General features: G+C 44.9%; 1 protein-coding gene across 1 annotated transcript in view; it reads left to right on the top strand.

The window, feature by feature from the left end:
- Positions 1-22,665, top strand: part of LOC143983628 (retinol dehydrogenase 16-like) — a 42,786-nt gene that overhangs the window by 4,657 nt on the left and 15,464 nt on the right. Inside the window, exon 2 of the mRNA XM_077483553.1 lies at positions 8,394-8,727. Coding sequence (XP_077339679.1) covers positions 8,412-8,727 — 316 coding nt within the window. The 5' untranslated portion in view covers positions 8,394-8,411. The remainder of the gene's footprint in view (positions 1-8,393; positions 8,728-22,665) is intronic.

The raw sequence follows: 22,665 nt of genomic DNA, 5'->3' as shown, positions 1-22,665 counted from the left end.
TGTTTGTTGTATTTTAATGTATTGCCAATAACATTTATTCATTTTTTATATACAAACTGCCTCATGCTTTTCCTACAAAGTCTTTGTTTTGAGAAGCTCAGGTAGCTTCTCCCCATTTTTTGCTATAACTTCGATGTTGGCAAGGTGAGGGTTCTCCTTCCCTTATAGCAATTTTACTTCTGCTTCCTTCCTCCATTTCATTGGCTTCGCTTTTTGGTCATTTTTCTATGGCTTCTCAGAATGATGGTTCAAGTATGTTACATGTCTTAGTAGCATATTACAGCTTGTGGGGTTGTACCCCCTTTATCACCCAAGTGGATTTTCTAATTTCAGGCTGTTCAGTAGAATCCAGTGGGGAAGCTAACCTTTCTTTTGAGAGTTCCACGTTTTGTTCTGATTCCTGCATGGCCTCATTTTGGTCAGCTTCTCTTGCTGGTTCACTGGGCATTTTCACTTCACAGCTTTCAGCAATCATTCTTTTTTTTTTTTTTTTTTTACAAATCCAAGTTTATTGAATAAACACAATAGATTGACAATATCAGTACAGCATATGACAAGTGGGGTATTTACCCATCTGGGTCAATACAAGGTTAACAATGCAGAGAACAGGTAGGTCCTGATGGGCCTTGTGGTTACATAACAATGTAAAGTATTTTTCCACAAGAAACAAAACGAAAAAAAAAAAAGGAAAAAGGGTGTGGGGCACAAAGAGATAACCAGCAGACAAGTATCAAGTATAGAATGGGCAATAACCCTTTAGCTGTTCAGGCGGGGTTAGTATCTTCATGGGAATTTCAATTGGAGCAAGTTTAATCCTTAAGACCCGACTTGATCTGGTTGTGTGGAGAATTTCACTATCTGCCTACTTTGGTTGTACAGAGGATATAGTTTGCCTGCTCTGTGCTTGGAAGCTCAGGGTCTTTGGGATTTTTTGCTGCGTTAGGTAGAACAAGGACTTCGTAGTTGGGGAGGTTTCCTTATGAGGGAAGCCGAATGGGTTGTTAATCGACTGTGCGAGTGTAACCCGGGTAAAACTGCTACCTTTTAGGGATGGCACCTTGATTAATAGGTGAGTGGGGGCTGGACTCTAAGCCGGGCGTGGGGCAAATTCTAGTGGGGAATATGGGTTCTACTATGATCATGATGTGAGGGTATAAAAGGGTGGGAAGTGTAAAGGTATGGGCGGGGGTGTTGGGAGGGGTAAGTGAAGGCAGTGATGCTTCAGCAATCATTCTTTTTGATTATGGGCTCTCATCAAAATAAACTCTGTGGATTATTGTCTCTTTGTTGGTCTTGGGATAGAGGATTCTATATCCCAAACTTTGTTCGCTGTGGCCTACCAAAAGGTCCTCTGACTGTGTTCTCCAACTTGGATCTCTTCTTGTTTGGGATTTAAGTATATGCTTTACATGTGAACACTCCAATGTGCCCTATGTCACATTTCAAATGGGGTGCTTTCAACGGCTTTTGATGGTAGTCTGTTCTGAAGTGTGTTGCAGTCATGACTGCTTGCTTCTCCCCAGTACTTGTTAGGTGGATTGGCATCTGACAGCATGCAGCTGGTCATTTCTATAAGAGTGAGATTTTTTCTTTCAGCTACACTTTTCTTTCAGCTACACGGTTTTGTTTGGGAGTGTATGGTGTGGTTGTCTGGTGTCTTCAGGTATGATTCTATTTCCATACTCGTGTATTTCCCTCCTTTGTTCATGTATAATAATCCTGTTTTTTTTTTGTGAAATTTGTTGGTGGACATGGCTACAAACTCTTGAGGTTTTTTTTATGATGCTTCATTCTTGTGCTTCATCAGATAAGTTGTTGTATGCCTGGAATAATCGTCAATGAAAGTCAGTGGATATCTGTTCTCGCTTGATGTGGGAGCATTCATTGGTCCATAGATATTTGTGTGTATAGTGACATGAGGCAGTTGTTTTTTTTGTTTTTCTTTAATTTGAGTGGTCTATGGAAGTGGAATATGGGTGGTCTTTGCTTCTATACAACACTTACATTCTATGAGCATTTTGCAAGGCAGCATTGTCATATTTTCTGATAAACCTCCCTTTTGCTAATTTACTTAATGGCTTCTGAGTTTTGGTCTCCCAATCATCTGTGCATTAGGTGAATGCATTTATTCTGAGGATTTTGAGTGCCATTCTTTACTTGCTCACCTGCGGTGAGGAGTCCGTGGGTGTTCATTCAATCTATCTTTTTTTTTTTTAATAGGATTTTTATTGAAGATTTTTCAACATACAAACATAGTATAGACTGCAACAGCCAGTCTGGTAAAATCATACAAAGTAACATAGGTGTAACAAGGTACAAAAATGGCACAGTGGATTCCAGCTAGTTATGGCAAACAGAGTGGGGACACAGTCATGTATCACATAGTGTGTCCAGCTACAGTAGAAGTACATGTGTCATCATATCCATCTCTTCATGGGGGGATTTAACCCTGGTCACTAGCGTTCCTAAATTCCTGAGGGCAATCCGGTGAGGCTTACATTGTACCTATGGGAAAGGCATCCATTTACCAGTCATGGAGTTAGAACCTTAACGGGGTTGTACATGTCGCTGATGCATTAAAGGAATGTGTCGTTACAAGATGATACAAATATTTACCAATATCAATTAGGAAACTCACAGATCTGTCTCTCATTAGTTCTCTATACCAGGAGCATCGTCTAATGAATTTCGGATCACAAGGCTAGTCAGAATGGAAACATGGGGAGGAAGAGGATGAAATGGCTGTGGGAACGGGGAAAGGAAAGAGGATAAGTGGAGGAACTAATGGGGGGTTCCTGTCACCTCCGCACCCCAGACACCCCAGGGTAATATAGAGTCTTATATTCCGGGGTAGAGAGAAAATGAAACCAACACGCCCAAATTGAGGTGTATTTTTCAGGTTGATCATGTGCTTGATGTATTAAATTTTCAATTTTCGAGATTTTCCTGATTCTTTCCAACCATTCAGCAATGGATGGAGGTTCGGAAGTACGCTATTTTGTGGGAATACAAAGTTACGCTGCAGTCACCATGTGCATGGCGAGCGATTGGAAATATAAATGTTTGGGGATCGAGGGCAAATTTAGTAGGAATTGTGAGGGGAGGAAGGTTAGGTCAAAAGATGTTATCTGTTTAATCAATCTATGGACTTCTCCCCAAAACGGTTGTATTTGTGGACACGACCACCATATATGTAGGTAGGAGCCAACGCTGTCTGCACATCGCCAGCATTGGGGGGAAAGGTGTGTATTTATTCGCTCTAACTGGAGGGGGATTCTATACCATCGTGAAATTACCTTGTATGCATTTCCCTGCGTATGAACGTTAAGGGAACCCTTGTGCACCATTTTGTAAATGGTTTCCCAGTCCTCATCAGATAATGGTTGGGATATATCCGTTTCCCACTTATGTTTAATCCAATCACTTGGGGGGCGATGAGGAACACTATAAGAACGTATACGTAATCGAGATTAGGTGTCTTTGTGGTTCATGTAAAGAGCATAATTGCTCATAAGAGGTGAGGCGACATGCCTGTGTCTGAGGTGAGAGGAGGAAGTGCCAAATTTGGACGTACGTCCAGAAGGGGAACGGGATGTGGCAACTATAGATTCATATGAGCGCAAACGATGACCATCGTAGAAGTGACAGGCTTGTATGGTTTCATGGGGCCAGGCTTCAATCAGAACATTTTTACTCATGCCCGGGGTGAAGTCCGGATTTTGTCTCAAAGGTGTTAGAGGGCCTGGATTGGACGAAATAGCGTATTTCGTACAACATTCTCGAAATGCACATAGTGTGGGGTAAATTAAAGGGTGATCTTTCGCGAGAGGTGGGTTGTGTATGCCCGAGAGCCATGGGGATTGAGCAATGGGAGACGAGAGTAAAGAATTTTCCAACTGTACCCAATCTTTAGTCTTGAAATGTAAATTCCAGTCAAGGATTCTAGTGAGATGACATGCGAGGTGATATTTGCGGAAGGGTGGCAATCCTAAACCTCCTTCCAACTTGGGCATGGTGAGTTTTGCCTGACTTATTCTGGGAGTTAATTTTCCCCAAACAAACGACACACAAAGTCTACGAATTGACACAAAGAAAGACTTCGGGATGGCAATTGGAATTGCCTGAAGGAAGTATAGGATCCTCGGCAAGATATTCATCTTGATGATTGCAATTCGTCCAAACCAGGAAAAAAGGCCACCAGACCATTTGGTGAGGTCCCTGGTGATGGTTTGCAGAAGGGGTAAAAAGTTAGCGGTATACCAATCTTGAGCGGAAGTTGTTAATTGGATACCTAGGTATGTGAGGCTGTGGGTACTCCAGGTGAAGGGAAATTTTGATTTGCACTGTTCGCATAATTCCTTAAGGAGAGTGATATTAAGGGCGGTAGATTTCGCAAAGTTTATTTGGAGATTAGAAAGCAATTGGTAGTGTTGTAAAGTACGGAAAAGGGAGGGAATGGTGTTCAATGGATCGGAGAGAAACAGGAGGATGTTGTCAGCAAAGCACGCTGTTTTGTATTGACGGTGATGGATCGTGACTCCTTTTATGTTCTGGTCAGATTTGATGCAATTGAGAAGGGGCTCTAGTGTTAGTATGAATATAATCGAGGAAAGAGGACAACCCTGATGTGTTCCGTTTTTGATGGAGAAGGCGTTTGATAGGTGGCCATTTACTCTCACTCTCGCCGTGGGGGTGGAGTATAATGTGGAAATCAGGTTTAGCATCTGGGGCGGAAGGCCCAGTGTCTGGAGTGTCATGATCGTGAAGTCCCAGGCCACTCTATCAAATGCCTTCTGTGCGTCTAGGGACAAGAAAAATCCTTGTTGTTTCTGTGTTTGAAGCCAATGGTGTACGTTAAGGGCTTTAATGGTGTTATCCCATGCTTCCCTGCCCGGGATAAAACCCACTTGGTCCAAGCTGATCGTTTGGGGGAGTAGAGGAAGGAGTCGGTTGGCTAAAATTTTGGCGAACCATTTCAAATCAACATTAAGTAAGGATATCTGGCGGTAATTGGCCTCATTCGTCGGTTCTTTACCCGGTTTTGGGATGACTACTATGTGGGCTGATAACATGTCTCGTGGAGGAGTTTGGGGCGTAGTGCAAGAGTTGAAGGCTAATAGGAAATGTTCCGTGAGATGTTCTTGTAGAGTCTTATAATACCCTGTATCAATCCGTCTGGCCCGGGACTTTTGCCCCCCGTTTCAACGCTCTTGTTGCTTCTGCAGACGTCAGCGGCTCCTGAAGCCTATGGTAATCTCCATCTGAAATTTTTGCAGGAGTATGTTGGCGTAAAAACTCCAGAATCAGAGCCTTTCTGTCTGTCCCCAGCGGGGGACTGTCAGTGGGAGGCAGGTTATACAGTTTATCATAAAAGGTAACAAACTGGGCAGCTATGTCTGGATTCGATGTCAGTTTACGACCCGACGCATCCGTTAGCGAGTGTACTGTCATTGCCGATATTTTCCCCTGTAGGATTCTAGCTAGACCCTTACCAGCCTTGCTGCCATACTCATAAAAATATTTCTGTGAAAGAATGTACTTACGCTTGATTTGTTTGTTTAAGAGCTCTAGCAGTTCCTATCTAGCTTGGGTGAGGACGGCTAGGGACTGGAGGGCCTGCTTTTGCTTGTGTACCTTTTCAAGCTCTGAGATTTTGGTCATCAGTTCTTGAAAACGTTTTTGTCTATCTCTTCTGCGTTGAGCCATGACTGCTATAAGAGTGCCCTGGACTACACATTTATGAGCTTCCCAGTTTGTCAAAGGAGACGTATCAGAGGGTTTATTTTCTGAAAAGAACTGTTGGATGCGGGTTTTGAGTTTGTCCAGGGTAGGTAAGTCCGTGAGCAAGGAAGGGTCTAATCGCCAAATCGGTGTTCTGTCTGTCACGTCAGGAAGAGAGATGGACAAGGTTATTGGGTGATGATCGGAAAGGACTTGTGGACATATAGCAGTGTGATGAATAAGGTGTATGTCTTTTTAAATAAGGAATAAATAATCCAATCGTGAATATTTATTGTGTGGGGGGGAGAAGAAGGTATAGTCTTTGGTTACAGGGTTTAGGGTTCGCCATGTATCCTGTAACGTAAGGTTGAGCAGCTGAGACTTAACGGAACGGAGCGCCGCATAGGGTATGGAGGACTTCCCATTCGAGGTATCTAGAAGTGGGTTTAGCGGAATGTTGAAATCCCCACCGAGGACCAAGGTCCCTTCCACAAAGGGGATCAGGGTTTGGGTCACTGTTCGTAAAAAGGCTACTTGGCGGGAATTAGGGGCATAAACATTGGCCAAGGTAAATGTGTTACAACCCAACTGACCTTTCAGAAAAAGGAATCTGCCTTTGGGATCCACAAGTGTGTCCTGGAGCTGGAAATTACAATGCTTGGCAAATAGTATAGAAACTCCCTTAGATTTGGCCTCTGGGTTCATGGCGTGATACACAGTGGGGAAGTAGGGAGAATATAATTTCGGGATTGTGTCTGACCGAAAGTGCGTTTCCTGAATGAACAAAATGTCAGTTTTAGTCTTCTGCATTTGCAGGAGCAATTGGCGTCTCTTCTCTGGTGTGTTTAGCCCCCGTATATTAAGGGACGTGAGCGTAATTTTTGGTGTGTTGGTTTTTTTCTGCAGGATTGCCATCCTGCCTGCTCAGAGCCGGGTCAAGACGTGCAGATTTTGAGCTCTGAGCTGGGGTGCGAAGCTGACCAGGGGGAGGAAGGAAAAAACGGAGGGGTGAGAAAGTGACAGTAATGTGATCAGAGTACAAGGGAAGGGTTGTAGGACTATACAAATAGGAAGCAACCGACTATAGGGTCGCAACTACGCGCCCTTTACGGTATATATACAAAGTCGGTGTAAATTGGTGGAACTGTGCAGATGTGGTAAATTGTAGATTGAAAAGATATATGGGACAGTCCACCATGTGGGTGAACCTTGAGTAGAGTGATACATAAGCCGTCCGTCAGACTTTCGGCCCGTTAACGTGATAGAGGTATAGCATAGGAAACCATGGGAAGACTCTAGAAGGGAGTTTAGGGATTCCATTTGGGAGGACGGTTCCGTTAAGCAGACTATGCACTAAGGGGACGAATGTATATTCGGGATGGATGCATACGTGAGCCGTTCTAGGGTCAGAAACAAGCAATGGGACTCACCTGTCATCCGATTCCCAAGAACAGGAGAACGTGTGGGCTCTTAAGGGAAAGGGACCCAGTGTGGTTGCGATGGGACTCTCTCCCATTTTTTGTAAACAGTCAGAAGACACAATCTAACAGGGTCATCTTAAGCCGTGTTCTCAGACTGACTCCATTCAGCATGCAATTCATAACCTTAGACATGTATAACCAAACTTCAAATAACATTAGTATAAAAGAGGGGAAAAGCTCACAACTATACACTATTTTAACATTTAATGCAAGGGATGGCCAACACAAGGAGACTGTGGCCCCATTGCAGCCTCTGCTCACCTATGCCCCCATTGCAGCTTCGGCTCACCTGTGCCCCCATTGCAGCTTCGGCTCACCTGTGCCCCCATTGCAGCTTCGGCTCACTGTGCCCCCATTGCAGCTTCGGCTCACTGTGCCCCCATTGCAGCCTCGGCTCACTGTGCCCCCATTGCAGCCTCGGCCCACTGTGCCCCCATTGCAGCCTCGGCCCACTGTGCCCCCATTGCAGCCTCGGCTCACTGTGCCCCAATTGCATCCATTTTTTTTCCTCAGTTTAGGCCGATGCGTATTCTTCTACATATTTTTTGGTAAAAAAAAATCGCAATAAGCATGTGATTGGTTTGCACAAAAGTTATAGCATCTACAAAATAGGGGAAATAATGTTGTAGTCTTGTTTACATTAGCATCTCCCCGTTCTTCCTCTCCGTGAGACGATCCCAGGTATCCCCATGGACATCAAGGATCTCGCAGCAGGCGCACACGTGCTGGCACGGCGCCAAGTTCAAAGGGACGTACAGGTACGCCCATTTGCGCAGCCGTGCCATTCTGCCAACGTACATCGGCGTGCGTTGGTCGGGAACCTGTTAAAAGGATATTTTTGCAAGTTGATTAATATGACTGGATATAATAAAGTAGCTAATGGTGTTATCTCTGAAAAAAATAGGCACAGAGAGGAGTAAAAGAAGAATGATAGGCTCAACCCCTTTAAATTGTAATTTAATTTAGATTTGAATAAAAATGAATATATGCTCTGATTTCCTAATTCTAAATACAGCAATGTTATTATCAGTTCATGAACTATAGTTACAGTTAGTATAACAGGCTGAGTCTAACATTAGAATATAGGGTTTATAAGGTTCTCAATGCTGTGTATATATTAATGTACTTGGATACAATAATCCAAAATATTCCTATGCTTTGTGTGTGCCTTTCACGTCTTTTGTATTGCAGACAACTTCAGAATTCATCATGTTGCTCCCTCTGGTGGTTTTACTAGTAATGATCGTATTCCTGTACAGATTGCACAGACTGGGCTTCATCCTGGACAATCTTTCAGATAAATTTGTGCTCATAACTGGATGCGATTCTGGTTTTGGGAAACAGCTAGCAAGACAGCTGGACAGACGGGGAATGAGGGTTTTGGCCACTTGTTTGACTCAGAAAGGAGCAGAGGATCTTAAAAAGGAGGCATCTAGCCGGCTGCAAACAGTTATGCTGGATATCTCTAACACTCAGAGTGTCAGTTCTGTTGCTACATGGGTCTCAGATGTTGTTGGTGACAATGGTCAGTTTGTTATCATTTAAATGGCATATTTGTTCACTCTGTGTGTGACTGGTGGAATGCTCTCAGTTGTAAAGTTGTATAGATGATAATGTATGTAAACAAATTATACCTTTATGGTTACAGTAAGAGTCTTCAATGTACCTCTGATGTTCTATGAATTTCATCTTTTTCTGAATATATCCTCAGAATAGCCTTAAGCTGCGTACACACGTGGCGGACTGTCTGGCCAACTTAGTCTGTCAGACAATCCGACGGACAGTCCGTCATACTTTCGAATGAACGGACTTGCCCACACACGGCACTTTTTGAGCGGACTAATACGGCGGACTAAGTCCGCCATACTATCCGCCCTACTTTTGAAATGAACGGACTCGCCCACACACGCGGAGGAAAGTCCGCTCATTTCGAGCGCGTCTCCAGGTAGGCGGGGCCCGCGAAGGAGACGTCGCTGACCCCGCCGCCTGGTATGGACTTAAAGGGAAACCCCAACGCCGAAAAAAATCGGCGTGGGGGTCCCCCCAAGTCCACAACAGACCCTTGTCCGAGCACGCTACCCGGCCGCCCCCCCCTCCTGAGCCGTACCAGGCCGCGCACCTTGTCCTCATGTTGATGAGGACAAGGGCCTCTTCCCGACAACCCTGGCCGTTGGTTGTCGGGGTCTGCGGGCGGGGGGCTTATCGGAATCCGGGAGCCCCCTTTAATAAGGGGGCCCCCGGATACCGGCCCCCCACCCTATGTGAATGAGTATGGGGTACAATGTACCCCTACCCATTCACCTGTGAAAAAAAGTACAAAAAAAGCACAACACAGGGTTAAAATATTTTATTGCACAGCTCCGGGGGTCTTCCGTCTTCGGGGGTCTTCTCGCCGGACTCCTCCGCTATCTTCTTGTAGCTCTTTTGCTAGCGGAGGAGTCCGGCTTTCTTCCTCTCCGCCGGCCTCTTCTCCCGACTTCGGGGGTCTTGTCCCCCTCTTCTGTTCTTCTGCCCGGCCACCGCGCCTTCTTATAGCTCTTTTACAGGCGGTGGCCCGGTCTTCTGTCGCCGCCATCGCTGTCGCCGCCGCCTTCCGTTCTTCTTCTTCTTCTTCTTCTTCTTCTCCAGGAGATGTTGCCTCGACGCTCTCTCCGGCCGGAATGCCAGGGACGCGCTCCGCTGACACTTACAGTGGTGTGAAAAAGTGTTTGCCCCCTTCCTCATTTCCTGTTCCTTTGCATGTTTGTCACACTTAAGTGTTTCGGAACATCAAACCAATTTAAACAATAGTCAAGGACAACACAAGTAAACACAAAATGCAATTTGTAAATGAAGGTGTTTATTATTAAAGGTGAAAAAAAATCCAAACCATCATGGCCCTGTGTGAAAAAGTGATTGCCCCCCTTGTTAAAACATACTATAGCTGTGGTTGTTCACACCTGAGTTCAATTTCTCTAGCCACACCCAGGCCTGATTATTGCCACACCTGTTCACAATCAAGGCATCACTTAAATAGGAGCTGCTTGACACAGTAAGGTCCACCAGAAGATCCTTAAAAGCTACACATCATGCCGAGACCCAAAGAAATTCAGGAACAATTGAGAAAGAAAGTAATTGAGATCTATTAGTCTGGAAAGGGTTATAAAGCCATTTCCAAAGCTTTGGGAATCCAGCGAACCACAGTGAGAGCCATTATCCACAAATGGCGAAGACATGGAACAGTGGTGAACCTTCCCAGGAGTGGCCGGCCGCCCAAAATTACCCCAAGAGCGCAGCGACGACTCATCCAAGAGGTCACAAAAGACCCCACAACAACGTCCAAGGAACTGCAGGCCTCACTTGCCTCAGTTAAGGTCAGCATTCATGCCTCCACCATCAGGAAAAGACTGGGCAAAAATGGCCTGCATGGCAGAGTTCCAAGGAGAAAACCACTGCTGAGCAAAAAGAACATCAAAGCTCGTCTCAATTTCTCCACAACACATCTTGATGATCCCCAAGACTTTTGGGACAACATTCTGTGGACCGATGAGACAAAAGTGGAACTCTTTGGAAGGTGTGTGTCCAAGTATATCTGGCGTAGAAGGAACACTGCATTTCATAAAAAGAACATTATACCAACAGTAAAATATGGTGGTGGTAGTGTGATGGTCTGGGGCTGTTTTGCTGCTTCAGGACCTGGAAGACTTGCCGTGATAAAAGGAACTATGAATTCTGCTGTCTACCAAGAGATCCTGAAGGAGAATGTCCGACCATCTGTTCGTGTACTCAAGCTGAAACGAACTTGGGTTCTGCAGCAGGACAATGATCCTAAACACACCAGCAAGTCCACCACCGAATGGCTGAAGAAAAACAAAATGAAGACTTTGGAGTGGCCTAGCCAAAGTCCTGACCTGAATCCTATTGAGATGTTGTGGTATGACCTTAAAAAGGCCGTTCATGCTCGAAAACCCTCTAATGTAACGGAATTAGGACAATTCTGCAAAGATGAGTGGGCCAAAATTCCTCCAGGACGCTGTAAAAGCCTCATTGCACGTTATCGCAAACGCTTGGTTGCAGTTGTTGCTGCTAAGGGTGGCCCAACCAGTTATTAGGTTTAGGGGGCAATCACTTTTTCACACAGGGCCATGATGGTTTGGATTTTTTTTCACCTTTAATAATAAACACCTTCATTTACAAATTGCATTTTGTGTTTACTTGTGTTGTCCTTGACTATTGTTTAAATTGGTTTGATGTTCCGAAACACTTAAGTGTGACAAACATGCAAAGGAACAGGAAATGAGGAAGGGGGCAAACACTTTTTCACACCACTGTATATAGAGACAAGGGGCGGTGTCACATGGCTTTATGTCACATGGGTTGGTCACATGGGTTGATGTCACATGAGGACTATGACATCGTAAGGGGGCGGGGTCACCATGTGACCAACCCATGTGACATAAAGCCATGTGACACCGCCCCTTTGTCCCTATATAAGTGGCAGCGGAGCGCGTCCCTGGCATTCCGGCCGGAGAGAGCGTCGAGGCAACATCTCCTGGAGAAGAAGAAGAAGAAGAAGAACGGAAGGCGACGGCGGCGACAGAAGAACCGAAGAGGGGGACAAGACCCCCGAAGTCGGGAGAAGAGGCCGGCGGCGAGGAAGAAAGCCGGACTCCTCCGCTAGCAAAAGAGCTACAAGAAGATAGCGGAGGAGTCCGGCGAGAAGACCCCCAAAGACGGAAGACCCCCGGAGCTGTGCAATAAAATATTTTAACCCTGTGTTGTGTTTTTTTTGGTACTTTTATTTTACAGGTGAATGGGTAGGGGTACATTGTACCCCATACTCATTCACATAGGGTGGGGGGGCGGTATCCGGGGGCCCCCTTATTAAAGGGGGCTCCCGGATTCCGATAAGCCCCCCGCCCGCAGACCCCGACAACCAACGGCCAGGGTTGTCGGGAAGAGGCCCTTGTCCTCATCAACATGGGGACAAGGTGCTTTGGGGTGGGGGGGCCACGCGGCCCCCCTTCCCCAAGGCACCCCCCCATGTTGAGGGCACGCGGCCTGGTATGGCTCAGGAGGGGGGGCGCTCGCTCGCCCCCCTTTCCTGGCCGGCCGGGTAGCGTGCTCGGACAAGGGTCTGTTGTGGACTTGGGGGGGACCCCCACGCCGATTTTTTTCGGCGTTGGGGTTCCCCTTTAAGTCCATACCAGGCAGCGGGGCCAGCGACGTCTCCGTTGCGAGCCCCGCCTACCTGGATACCCGCTCGAAATGAGCGGACTTTTCTCCGGGCGGGAAAAGTCCGCTCATTTCAAAAGTATGGCGGACTGGCACACACACGGGCGGATTGTCCGCCGAAATGCGAGTCCAGCGGACAGTATTTCCAACATTCCGAAATACTTAGTCCGCCAGACTGCACGCTGAAAAAGTCCGCTGAAGCCCACACACGAGCGGACTGTCCGCTGAAATGTGTTTCGGCGTACCAAGTAGGCCAGACAGTCCGCCCGTGTGTACGCGGCTTTAGACATGCTTCCCCACCTTCCAATGTTCAGGTCTAGCAGTTGGTCATCTTGTACTAATTGCTGCATTGTGGGACGTGGAATATACAGTATCTCACAAAAGTGAGTACACACCTCACATTTTTGTAAATTGTTATTATATCTTTTCATGTGACAACACTGAAGAAATGACACTTTGCTACAATGTAAAGTAGTGAGTATGGGGGCGTGGCTGACGTGTTTGTCTACCTCTCCACCGAACATCCGTGCATCGATCCTGTGGAACACATTACTAGACCAAATCAGACCCATAAAATACAGCACCAGTACCTCGGGATTAGCACCGCATGATTGATCCCCCTCGGCCGCCGCTGTACCCATGGGCAACGTCAAATCAGCCACGAGTGACACAGGTAACATTCTGGACAGGTACATCCCACGTGCACTTTATGTTGCCATGATGATGGGTGTTTTTACACCGCTCTCTCAGGCCTCGCAAGACCACATTTTTGTTCTTTACCAACCCAAATGGCGGATAAAATGAAAATAGTGTCCTGAAATGTGAGAGGACTTGGCAACCCTGTGAAAAGACTGGCAGTCTTCAAATACCTCAAATCCACGGGGGCTAGCATAGTTTACCTACAAGAGGCTCACTTTTCACTAGATCCAACACCTAGCTTAGCCCTCAGGTATACTGTACCCAATTCCACTTCACCCATTCAGCTTATTCCAGGGGAGTGAGTGTCCTGATTCGTCTGGATACTCAGTTCCACTGCATCCCAAAACTTGTGGATCAGAAGGGTAGATAAGATATATTTTTATGCTGTGTAATGTCTCAGGTCTATCTTGTATACTAGCTGCAATATATATCCCGCCACCCTATTCATCCGGGGTCCTCAAACGCCTAACGAATTTCATGGCCCAGTTCCCTAATGTTCCACTCTTAGCAGTGGGAGATTATAATAATTATATGAATCATCAACAAGATAAATTACCTATTTTACCTAATCTACCCTTAAAGGGGTTGTAAAGGTAAACGTTTTTTCACCTTAATGCATTCTATGCATTAAGGTGAAAAAACATCTCACGCTGACGGTGCCCCCAGTCCCCCCGTATTACTTACCTGACCCCTCAAAAGTCCTGTGCTCGCCCCCGCCGTCCTCTTCGCCGCTCAGCCTGGCCGCTGATTGGCTGGAGTGGATGGATTGAAAGAAGTGCAGCCATTGGCTCGCGCTGCTGTCAATCACATCCAATGACGCAGTGCACCGGGGCGGGGCCGTGTGATACAGCGAGCGACTATAGCCGCCGGCTGTATCACGGGACGCGCCCGCAGGTGTTTCTCACCATGCAAGGGAGCTCACATGAATGTGAGAAGTACCTCCGGGAGGAAGCAGAGAGAGCCGCAGAGGGACCCCAGAAGAGCAGGTTCGGGGCCACTCTGTGCAAAACGAGCTGCACAGTGTAGGTAAGTATTACATGTTTGTTATTTAATTTTTTTATTTTACTTTACAATCCCTTTAAGTAAAGGGGGACAGACACCCTTCGCAAGCATACTTAAGGAACTTGGATTAATGGACTTATGGAGATTGGGACACCCCTTGGTGAAACAATACTCATGTTGTTCAGCCTCCTATGGGAGCCTATCCAGGATAGATTTAGGTCTGGGAAACAATCTCATAATTCTATTATTGGTGGACTCAGGGTACAACAATAGACATATATCTGACCATTCCTCACTGTGGGTACCGATATCACCACCCAACATGGTCAGACGTAAATGCTGGAAACTTAACCCCTTCTGGCTTTCACTGTTTCCTGAACCAGACCCCATGAGAGGGCAATCAGATCAAAACTAACACAAAAGCATGGGAAACCGAGGTCTCCAAGACACTTAAAGTTTCTGAGGATAAATACATTGCTAATCCCACGGAAGACACAAAGAGAGTTTGGTTAGGTGCACAATCTATGTCCAGACAACTGGCATTACAGTTGGCTAAAAACAATTTTTTTTTACTACAACAGGCACATTTTGAGGTGGGGGAGTCTACTGGGCACATGCTGGCTATTCTAGCGTGTATGCAGAGCTCCACTTCTGCAGTTTCGTCCATACGTGATGCGCAGGGTGTCACCCAAACACAGACTGACGCAGTAATGCAAATCTTTAGAGCAGTTTACATGGATAGACAATCACATCCAATCACTGTCCACATCCTGCCGCCTCAACCTCCGCAACATCTCCAAAATACGCCCCTTTCTAACCAATGACACAACAAAGCTCTTAATTCACTCGCTGGTCATCTCCCGTCTCAACTACTACAACTCCCTTCTCATTGGCTTGCCTCTACATAGTCTATCACCTCTTCAATCTATCATGAATGCCGCTGCCAGACTCATCCACCTTACCATTCGCTCTGTGTCTGCTACTCCTCTCTGTCAATCCCTCCACTGGCTTCCGCTCAGCCAAAGAATTAAATTCAAAATACTAACAACTACGTACAAAGCCATCCACAACTCTGCCCCCAGCTACATCACAAGCTTAGTCTCTAAATACCAACCTACTCGTTCTCTTCGTTCCTCTCAAGACCTCCTGCTCTCTAGCTCCCTCATCACCTCCTCCCATACTCGCCTCCAGGACTTTTCCAAAGCCTCTCCAATCCTATGGAATGCTCTACCCCAATATGTCCGCCTATCTCCTACTTTATTAGCTTTTAGACGATCCCTGAAAACACTTCTCTTCAAAAGAAGCCTACCCTACCCACACCTAACTGTATTTTCATTTTCTCCATCAGATCATCCCCCACAGTTATTACCTTTTGTTTCAACTTGACCCTCCCTTCTAGATTGTAAACTCTAACCAGCAGGGCCCTCTGATCCCTCCTGTATTGATTTGTATTGTAAGTGTACTGTCTGCCCTCATATTGTAATGTGCTGCGAAAACTGTTGGCGCTATATAAATCCTGAATAATAATAATAATAATGGATATCTATTCATCTAAAGTACAGCCTACAGAAAGGGAAATAGAGGACTTTTTAGGAAAATGTACACTACCTCATTTGTTGGCCTCGGACATGGCCTCACTTAATGCCCCACTAACAGTGGAAGAATTAGCCACGACAAACACATAATAACAAATCCCCAGGGGCTGATGGCCTTCTGTCTGAAGTCTATAAAAGATATGCAGACTCATTATTACTCACACTACTGAAGGTGTACAATGAGGCGCTGGAGAGGGGATCACTGCCCATTTCCATGAATGAGGCTATCATTATTTTACTGCTGAAGCCAGGCAAAGATGCTATATTACCTAACTCCTATAGGCCCATTTCTCTCCTTGCGACTGATGTCAAGCTGTTGGCCAGGGTGTTGGCTACTAGATTGGCACTAGTGATCCACAAGCTCATACACAGAGACTAGTCAGGGTTCATACCCACTAGGTCCATGGCTCAAAATATCAGGAAACTCTTTCTAAATTTACAGATCCCTACCACCAATACAGGAAATAGGGTAATCTTCTCGCTAGATGCAGTTATGGCTTACTTGTGGTAAGTGCTAGAACACATAGGGCTGGGTTAAACTGCTGTATGCCCAATCCTCGGCCAGGATTAGGGTAAACGGGGGAACTATCGGATCCCTTTCCATTGTTCCGGGGCACCAGACAGGGGTGCCCATTGTCAACCCTGCTGTTTGCTCTGGCCCTGGAACCTCTTGCATCGTGAATAAGGGGTGACAGTGACATAGTGGGATTTCAGCGTGCAGCAGGTACTGATGTTGTGTCGTTGTATGCTGATGACACGTTGCTCTATTTGGGCAACACACAGAACTTAAAGTGGTTGTAAACCCTTACAAACCACTTTGACCTACAGGTAAGCCTAGATTAAAGCTTACCTGTAGGTCCAAGCAATATTTCCTAAACCTATATGGTTTAGGAGATATTTGCCCGAAAACGGGCACCGCTGTCTACGGCGCACTGAGCGCGGCATTTCCAAAAATGGAGCTGCCGCGCGTGTCGACTCCCGTGCGCATGCGCGGGAGTGACGTCATCGCAGCTTCGCCGAATGACAGCGGCGGAGCTGCGAGATGCCACCAGCAAGATGGATGCGGCGGACTACAGGGGACAGCGGCAACTTCGCTGGCTCCTGTGTCAGGTAAGTGACAAATAATGGGCTACTATGCGATGCATAGTAGTCCATTATGCTTTGCCTTTGCAGGGAATGAAAGAGGAAGTAAACCCATCAGGGTTTACTTCCTCTTTAAGTCAAATTGGAGCAAGTCGGTGTTAATGCCACTAGACCCCATTACAACTCCCTTACCAGAGTGCGCGTCAATGGTAAAGGTAGTGTCCTCCTTTCGTTATTTAGGTATCCAAATATCCACGGATGTTTCTCAATACTTATCCCTTAATTTGCTTCCTCTGCTTGCTAAATTTTAGGATAAAGCTAATGCCTGGTGTAAACTGTCCTTATCCATAGTGGGGGGAATTAATCTCATAAAAATGGTGTGGCCACCCCAATTACTATACATTTTCAATAACTCCCCGGTCTGGATTCCTCGGCGGTGGTTTGATAGACATGTGCATTCAGTTTCGTTCCGAATCGAAATTCGGACGAATTTTCATTATTCGGACATTTGGATGCATCCGAATTACCAAATTACAATGCTAACGAATTCAAACAAAATTTGAATCAAATTCAAAAAATGACATTTTGCGACCCGACTTTGGGGCCATGTATCTCGGGGCCACTTATAGCTAGGAACCCCCCAAATTTGGTATGCAAACACAGTAGAACTAGCACTACAACAAAATCGGGTCACAAAATGTCATTCTCTGCTGCAGAAAAGTGCTTGATATTTTGCGACCCAACTTTGGGGCCCCATAACTGGGGGTCACTTGGAGCTAGAAACCCCAAATTTGGATATGTTGTAGTGCTAGTTCTACTGTGTTTGCATACCACATTTGGGGTTCCTAGCTATACGTGGCCCCGAGATACGGGTCGCAAAATTTCATTCTCTTCTGCAAAAAAGTAATATAAATGAAATAAGATGTGTGTGTTGTTTTGCACTGGTACACTGCAAGTATGAGAAGTTGATCTGACAGATGTATATAAGTAACTAACCATCTTCCAAAATTTCTAATTCAAATAGAAAAGATTAGAAAAAAAATATATAATTTAATAGAATAAAATAGAAAGAATATACAACCATCTTCTGAAATTCAAATTTCAAATAGAATAAATTTGAATTTCGAATAGTATGAATTCAAAATTTTTAATTAATTAATTTTAAATTTGGATAGAAAAGATTATAATAAAATAGAAAATAGACTAGAAAAACGATAGAACAGAACAGAATAGAATATATTATATTTTATTCTGTTCTGTTCTATTGTTTTTCTAGTCTATTCTTTTATATTCTATTAAAATCTTTTCTATTAAAATCAAAATCATTATATACTAAATTTGAATTTCGGAAGATGGTGGTTTTATAATATATATATATATTTCTTTCCGACATTTGAATTTCATATAGAATGAATTCGAATTTGAATAGAAAAGATTAGAATAGCAATAGAGAATAGACTAGAATAATAGAACAGAATAGAATATAGATACTGTCTATTTCATTTTCATTTTTTTTGCAGATTACCATTTGTTTTAATAAGATCTCCTGCAGACTATTAGCATCTATTTCATTTTTTTCATACTATTCGAAATTCAAATTTATTCTATTCAAATTTGAATTTCAGAAGATGGTTGTATATTCTTTCTATTTTATTCTATTAAATTATTATTTTTCTATTCTGTTCTAATATTTTTGATTTGAATTAGAAATTTTGGAAGATGGTTAGTTACTTATACTTACTTATATATATCTGTCACATCAACTTCTCATACTTGCAGTGTACCAGTGCAAAAAAAAAAACACACACATCTTATTTCATTTATATTTATGGTATCAATGAAGTTGTCAGCATGCCTGATTGAAGAAGTCACAGATGTCGATCGCAAGGCAAGTGCATATGCTGTATGTCATTGTCCACTTGCCAAAAGTTGTGTATTGTATTTGTCCACTTGCCACGTCACCTGCCACAAGTTGTGTATTGTCTACTTGCCACGACACCTGCCACGAGTGCCACATGACCTGACACGAGTGCCACGTGACCGGCCACGAGTGCCACGTGACTTGACACGAGTGCCACGTGACTTGACACGTGTGCCACGTCGGCCACGAGTGCCATGTGACCAAGTTGTGGATTGTCCACTTGCCACGTCACCTGCCACCAAGCGACCCCAGATATGGGCAATATGAAAGTACTTTTCTGCAGCAGAGAATGACATTTTGCGAGCCGAATTTGGGGCCACATATCTCGGGGTCACTTATAGCTAGAAACACCAAATGTGGTATGCAAACAAAATAGAACTAGCCCTACAACATATACAAATTTGGGGTGTCTAGCACCAAGTGACCCCGAGATACGTGGCCCCAAACTCGGATCACAAAATGCCAAGCACTTTTGTGCAGCAGAGAATTACATTTTGCGACCCGAATTTGGGGCCACATATCTCAGGGGCACTTAAAGCTAGAAACACCAAATTTGGTATGAAAACACAATAGAACTGGCACAATAACATATCCAAATTTGGGGTTTCTAGCACCAAGTGACCCCGAGATACATGGCCCTAAAATCGGGTCGCGAAATATTTTCCAATCCGGTTGAAATCGTTTTGAATGCGGCTGAAATAATTTCGAATCATGTTGAAATCATTTCAAATTTGGTAGAAATATTTTCGAATGTGACCAATTTTTCGAATTCAGCAGAAAACTAAACGAAATACGAAAACGAATTTAACAAATTTAACTAATATAACTAAACGAAATTAATTAATTAACAAATTAAAACGAAACAAACATTTTTTTTCCTTTTACACATGTCTATGGTTTGATAGGATTGACTCCCAGTTTAGGGAAATAATATGGCATAAAAAAACAGCAAGAATTAGCTTATCGACATTGTAATACAATAAGGAAGAAGGGGGACTGGCGGTACCTCAATCCAGAACCTATTACCTTGCCTCACAGTTACAACAGCTGGGAGGGTGGGGACTAACGGATGCATTGGATCCGATCCGCAGGCTCATCCATGTCACAGCCGGCGATGACACGACGGCTCTGACATGCCTGGAGACGGGTTATCCACACCTAGACCCTGGGGCTCCAACTATACTCCTCTTAAAAACACTATGGTCTTATATTAAAAGGCTGCTGGGCTTACGGGGTTACCTGTCTCATACTCCCTTATGGCGAAACATGAACCATAAAGAATTGTACAAACTCAAAGGTTTTGGGAACTGGGAAAGGATGGGCATAACATATATTGCACAATGATACAATGGGACTACCCTCAAATCATTCATGTTACAATGAGAATTCAATATACCTCGTACCAATTTCTACAAGTAATTACAACTGCGTCATGCAATCAAGACACACAGAGCTTAGATTGATAGACCACCCTCTGATACAAGGAATCCTAATGGAAAGTGAAAAGAAAGGTATGATATCCAGAGGTTACCACATGCTTCTTAACACAATCCAGGACCCAGCCAGTCTGCCATGCAGGCGCAAATGGGAGGGGGATGTAGGAGCCATGGATGGGGAGACGTGGAATCTTTGCCTCGCCTCTGCCCCCTGGACTCAGTATCCACCTCTCAAAAATTATCCCATTTATACTTGTTATATTGGGCATACAGGACACCGACACGTCTCCACCAATGGGGAGTATGTGACACACCTTTATGTTCAAAATGTCAGAGGGACAATGGCGACCTTCTACACATGCTTTGGAGGTGCCCCAAGCTCTTCCGATATTGGAAGGAAGTCCTTAAAACGATCTCTCAGGTATATGCTATTGCCATTCCTCCTGGATGTGGAGATGTTATCCCCCTTAATACACACGGCAATTCTTCACTTGTTCTAAATTGCTCGCAAACTGCACGGCTTTGAATGACTCCCAGGGTCCCCACTAGGCGTCAATGGGTTGAGCAGGTCAATAGAATGTTAATTAGAGAAAAACTGACATACCAGCACAGAAATGCACCCCGTAATTTGATACAATGTGGCGGGCCTGGCTGGAGGTAGCTGGATTAGCGCCACGTCAATTAGTGAAGGATAGACTTTTACAGGGCTAACAACTAGAAAAAATGGCTTCACAAAGGCTGGAATGTACACCTGCACAGTTAGGAAGCAAAATAGCATTCATAAAATGGGCAGGTTGGGTAGAATGTTGGAAAGGCTTGTCACCAGGAATCTGGGGACATGCAGAACCCATTCAAAATATTTAACTGTTTTACTTTTCTTTATGCAGAGCTTTTTGAAACCTTGAATGGATTTCTTCCTTTTATTCATTGTGCTTTTTTTCAGCATAATTGCACATTATCTGCAAGTTCTGTCACAGATTTGCTATATATGATTCAATGCTTGATCTAATAACATGTGCCAATAATTGCTTTTTCTATCACACTCTGTAATATCCTGTATGTTATGTACTTGACACAATGAACAATCAAAAGAAAAACTTGTGTACAGCTTGTATAACTGTGTAAATTCGCTGTCCCCTCAAAATAACTAAAAACACAGAGATTAATGCCTAAACTGCTGGCAACAAAAGTGAAAAGTGAAAATTTCCAAATTGGACCCAAAGTGTCAATATTTTGTGTGGCCACCATTATTTTCCAGCACTGCCTTAACCCTCTTGGGCATAGAGTTCAGCAGAGCTTCACAGGTTGCCACTGGAGTCCTCTTCCACTCCTCCATGTCGACATCACGGAGCTGGTGGATGTTAGAGACCTTGCGCTCCTCCACCTTTTGTTTGAGGATGCCCCACAGATGCTCAATAGGGTTTAGGTCTGGAGACATGCTTGGCCAGTCCATCACCTTAACCCTCAGATTCTTTAGCAAGGCCGTGGTCATCTTGGAGGTGTGTTTGGGGTCGTTATCAAGTTTGAATACTGCCCAGTCTCCGAAGGGAGGGGATCATGCTCTGCTTCAGTATGTCACAGTACATGTTGACATTCATGGTTCCCTCAATGAACTGTAGCTCCCCAGTGCTGGCAGCACTCGTGCAGCCCAGACCATGACACTCTCACCACTATGCTTGACTGTAGGCAAGACACGCTTGTCTTTGTACTCCTCACCTGGTTGCTGCCGCACATGCTTGACACCATCTGAACCAAATAAGTTTATCTTGGTTTCGTCAGACCACAGGACATGGTTCCAGTAATCCATGTCCTTAAGTCTGCTTGTCTTCAGCAAACTGTTTGAGGGCTTTTGAGTGCATCATCTTTAGAAGAGGCATCCGTCTAAGATGACAGCCATGCAGACCAATTTGATGATTGGTTGGTTGTTGTAGGAAGAATATCAACCCAGTATACAGCGGCCATCTTGGTGAACCCGATGCTCTCCTTCTGCATCCTCTACGACCGGTAAGCCACCCCTGGAGATCAGAACACTTTAGCCCGCCTGGCCATGACCCCCCCCCCCCAGTAATGGACAGATAATTTTCTTAAATTGGGCGCATGTGTAGCTTCTGAAAATGACAGAGGATTGAGCCCAGTGCTCCGTCCCCCGCTGCCTTCCCGCAACTGATTGATCTGAAGCTCTGCTAGCCCCGGGATTTACCTCCTCAGACTCTTGAAATGGGTGCGCACCCCATGGTCAAGATGGGAGACCAAAGACAGACCTACGCCCCAACACTTCAGCATCGGGCCCCCTCCACCATGGACCACTACGTACCTAGGTCCTCATCCGCAACCTCGAGTAGCCAGAATGTAGCGCCGGACCCTCCAGAATGCTCCAAGCCCGTGACAGGTACTCTCTTTGATACTGTTCCTACACATGTACGGGGGTCACCTCCCCCATTGATGGCTGACATACTTGATGCCAAACTACAAGCGTTACTCCAGGCCATTACACATAACATTGCCCAAGAGGT

Source organism: Lithobates pipiens, unplaced genomic scaffold, assembly GCF_037356315.1.
Source record: "Lithobates pipiens isolate NorthernLeopardFrog02 unplaced genomic scaffold, aLitPip1_a1.2 Scaffold_16, whole genome shotgun sequence".
Lineage (NCBI taxonomy): Eukaryota > Metazoa > Chordata > Amphibia > Anura > Ranidae > Lithobates > Lithobates pipiens.
The sequence above is the reverse complement of the archived record's forward strand: the minus strand, read 5'-3'. Positions and strand labels throughout refer to the sequence as shown.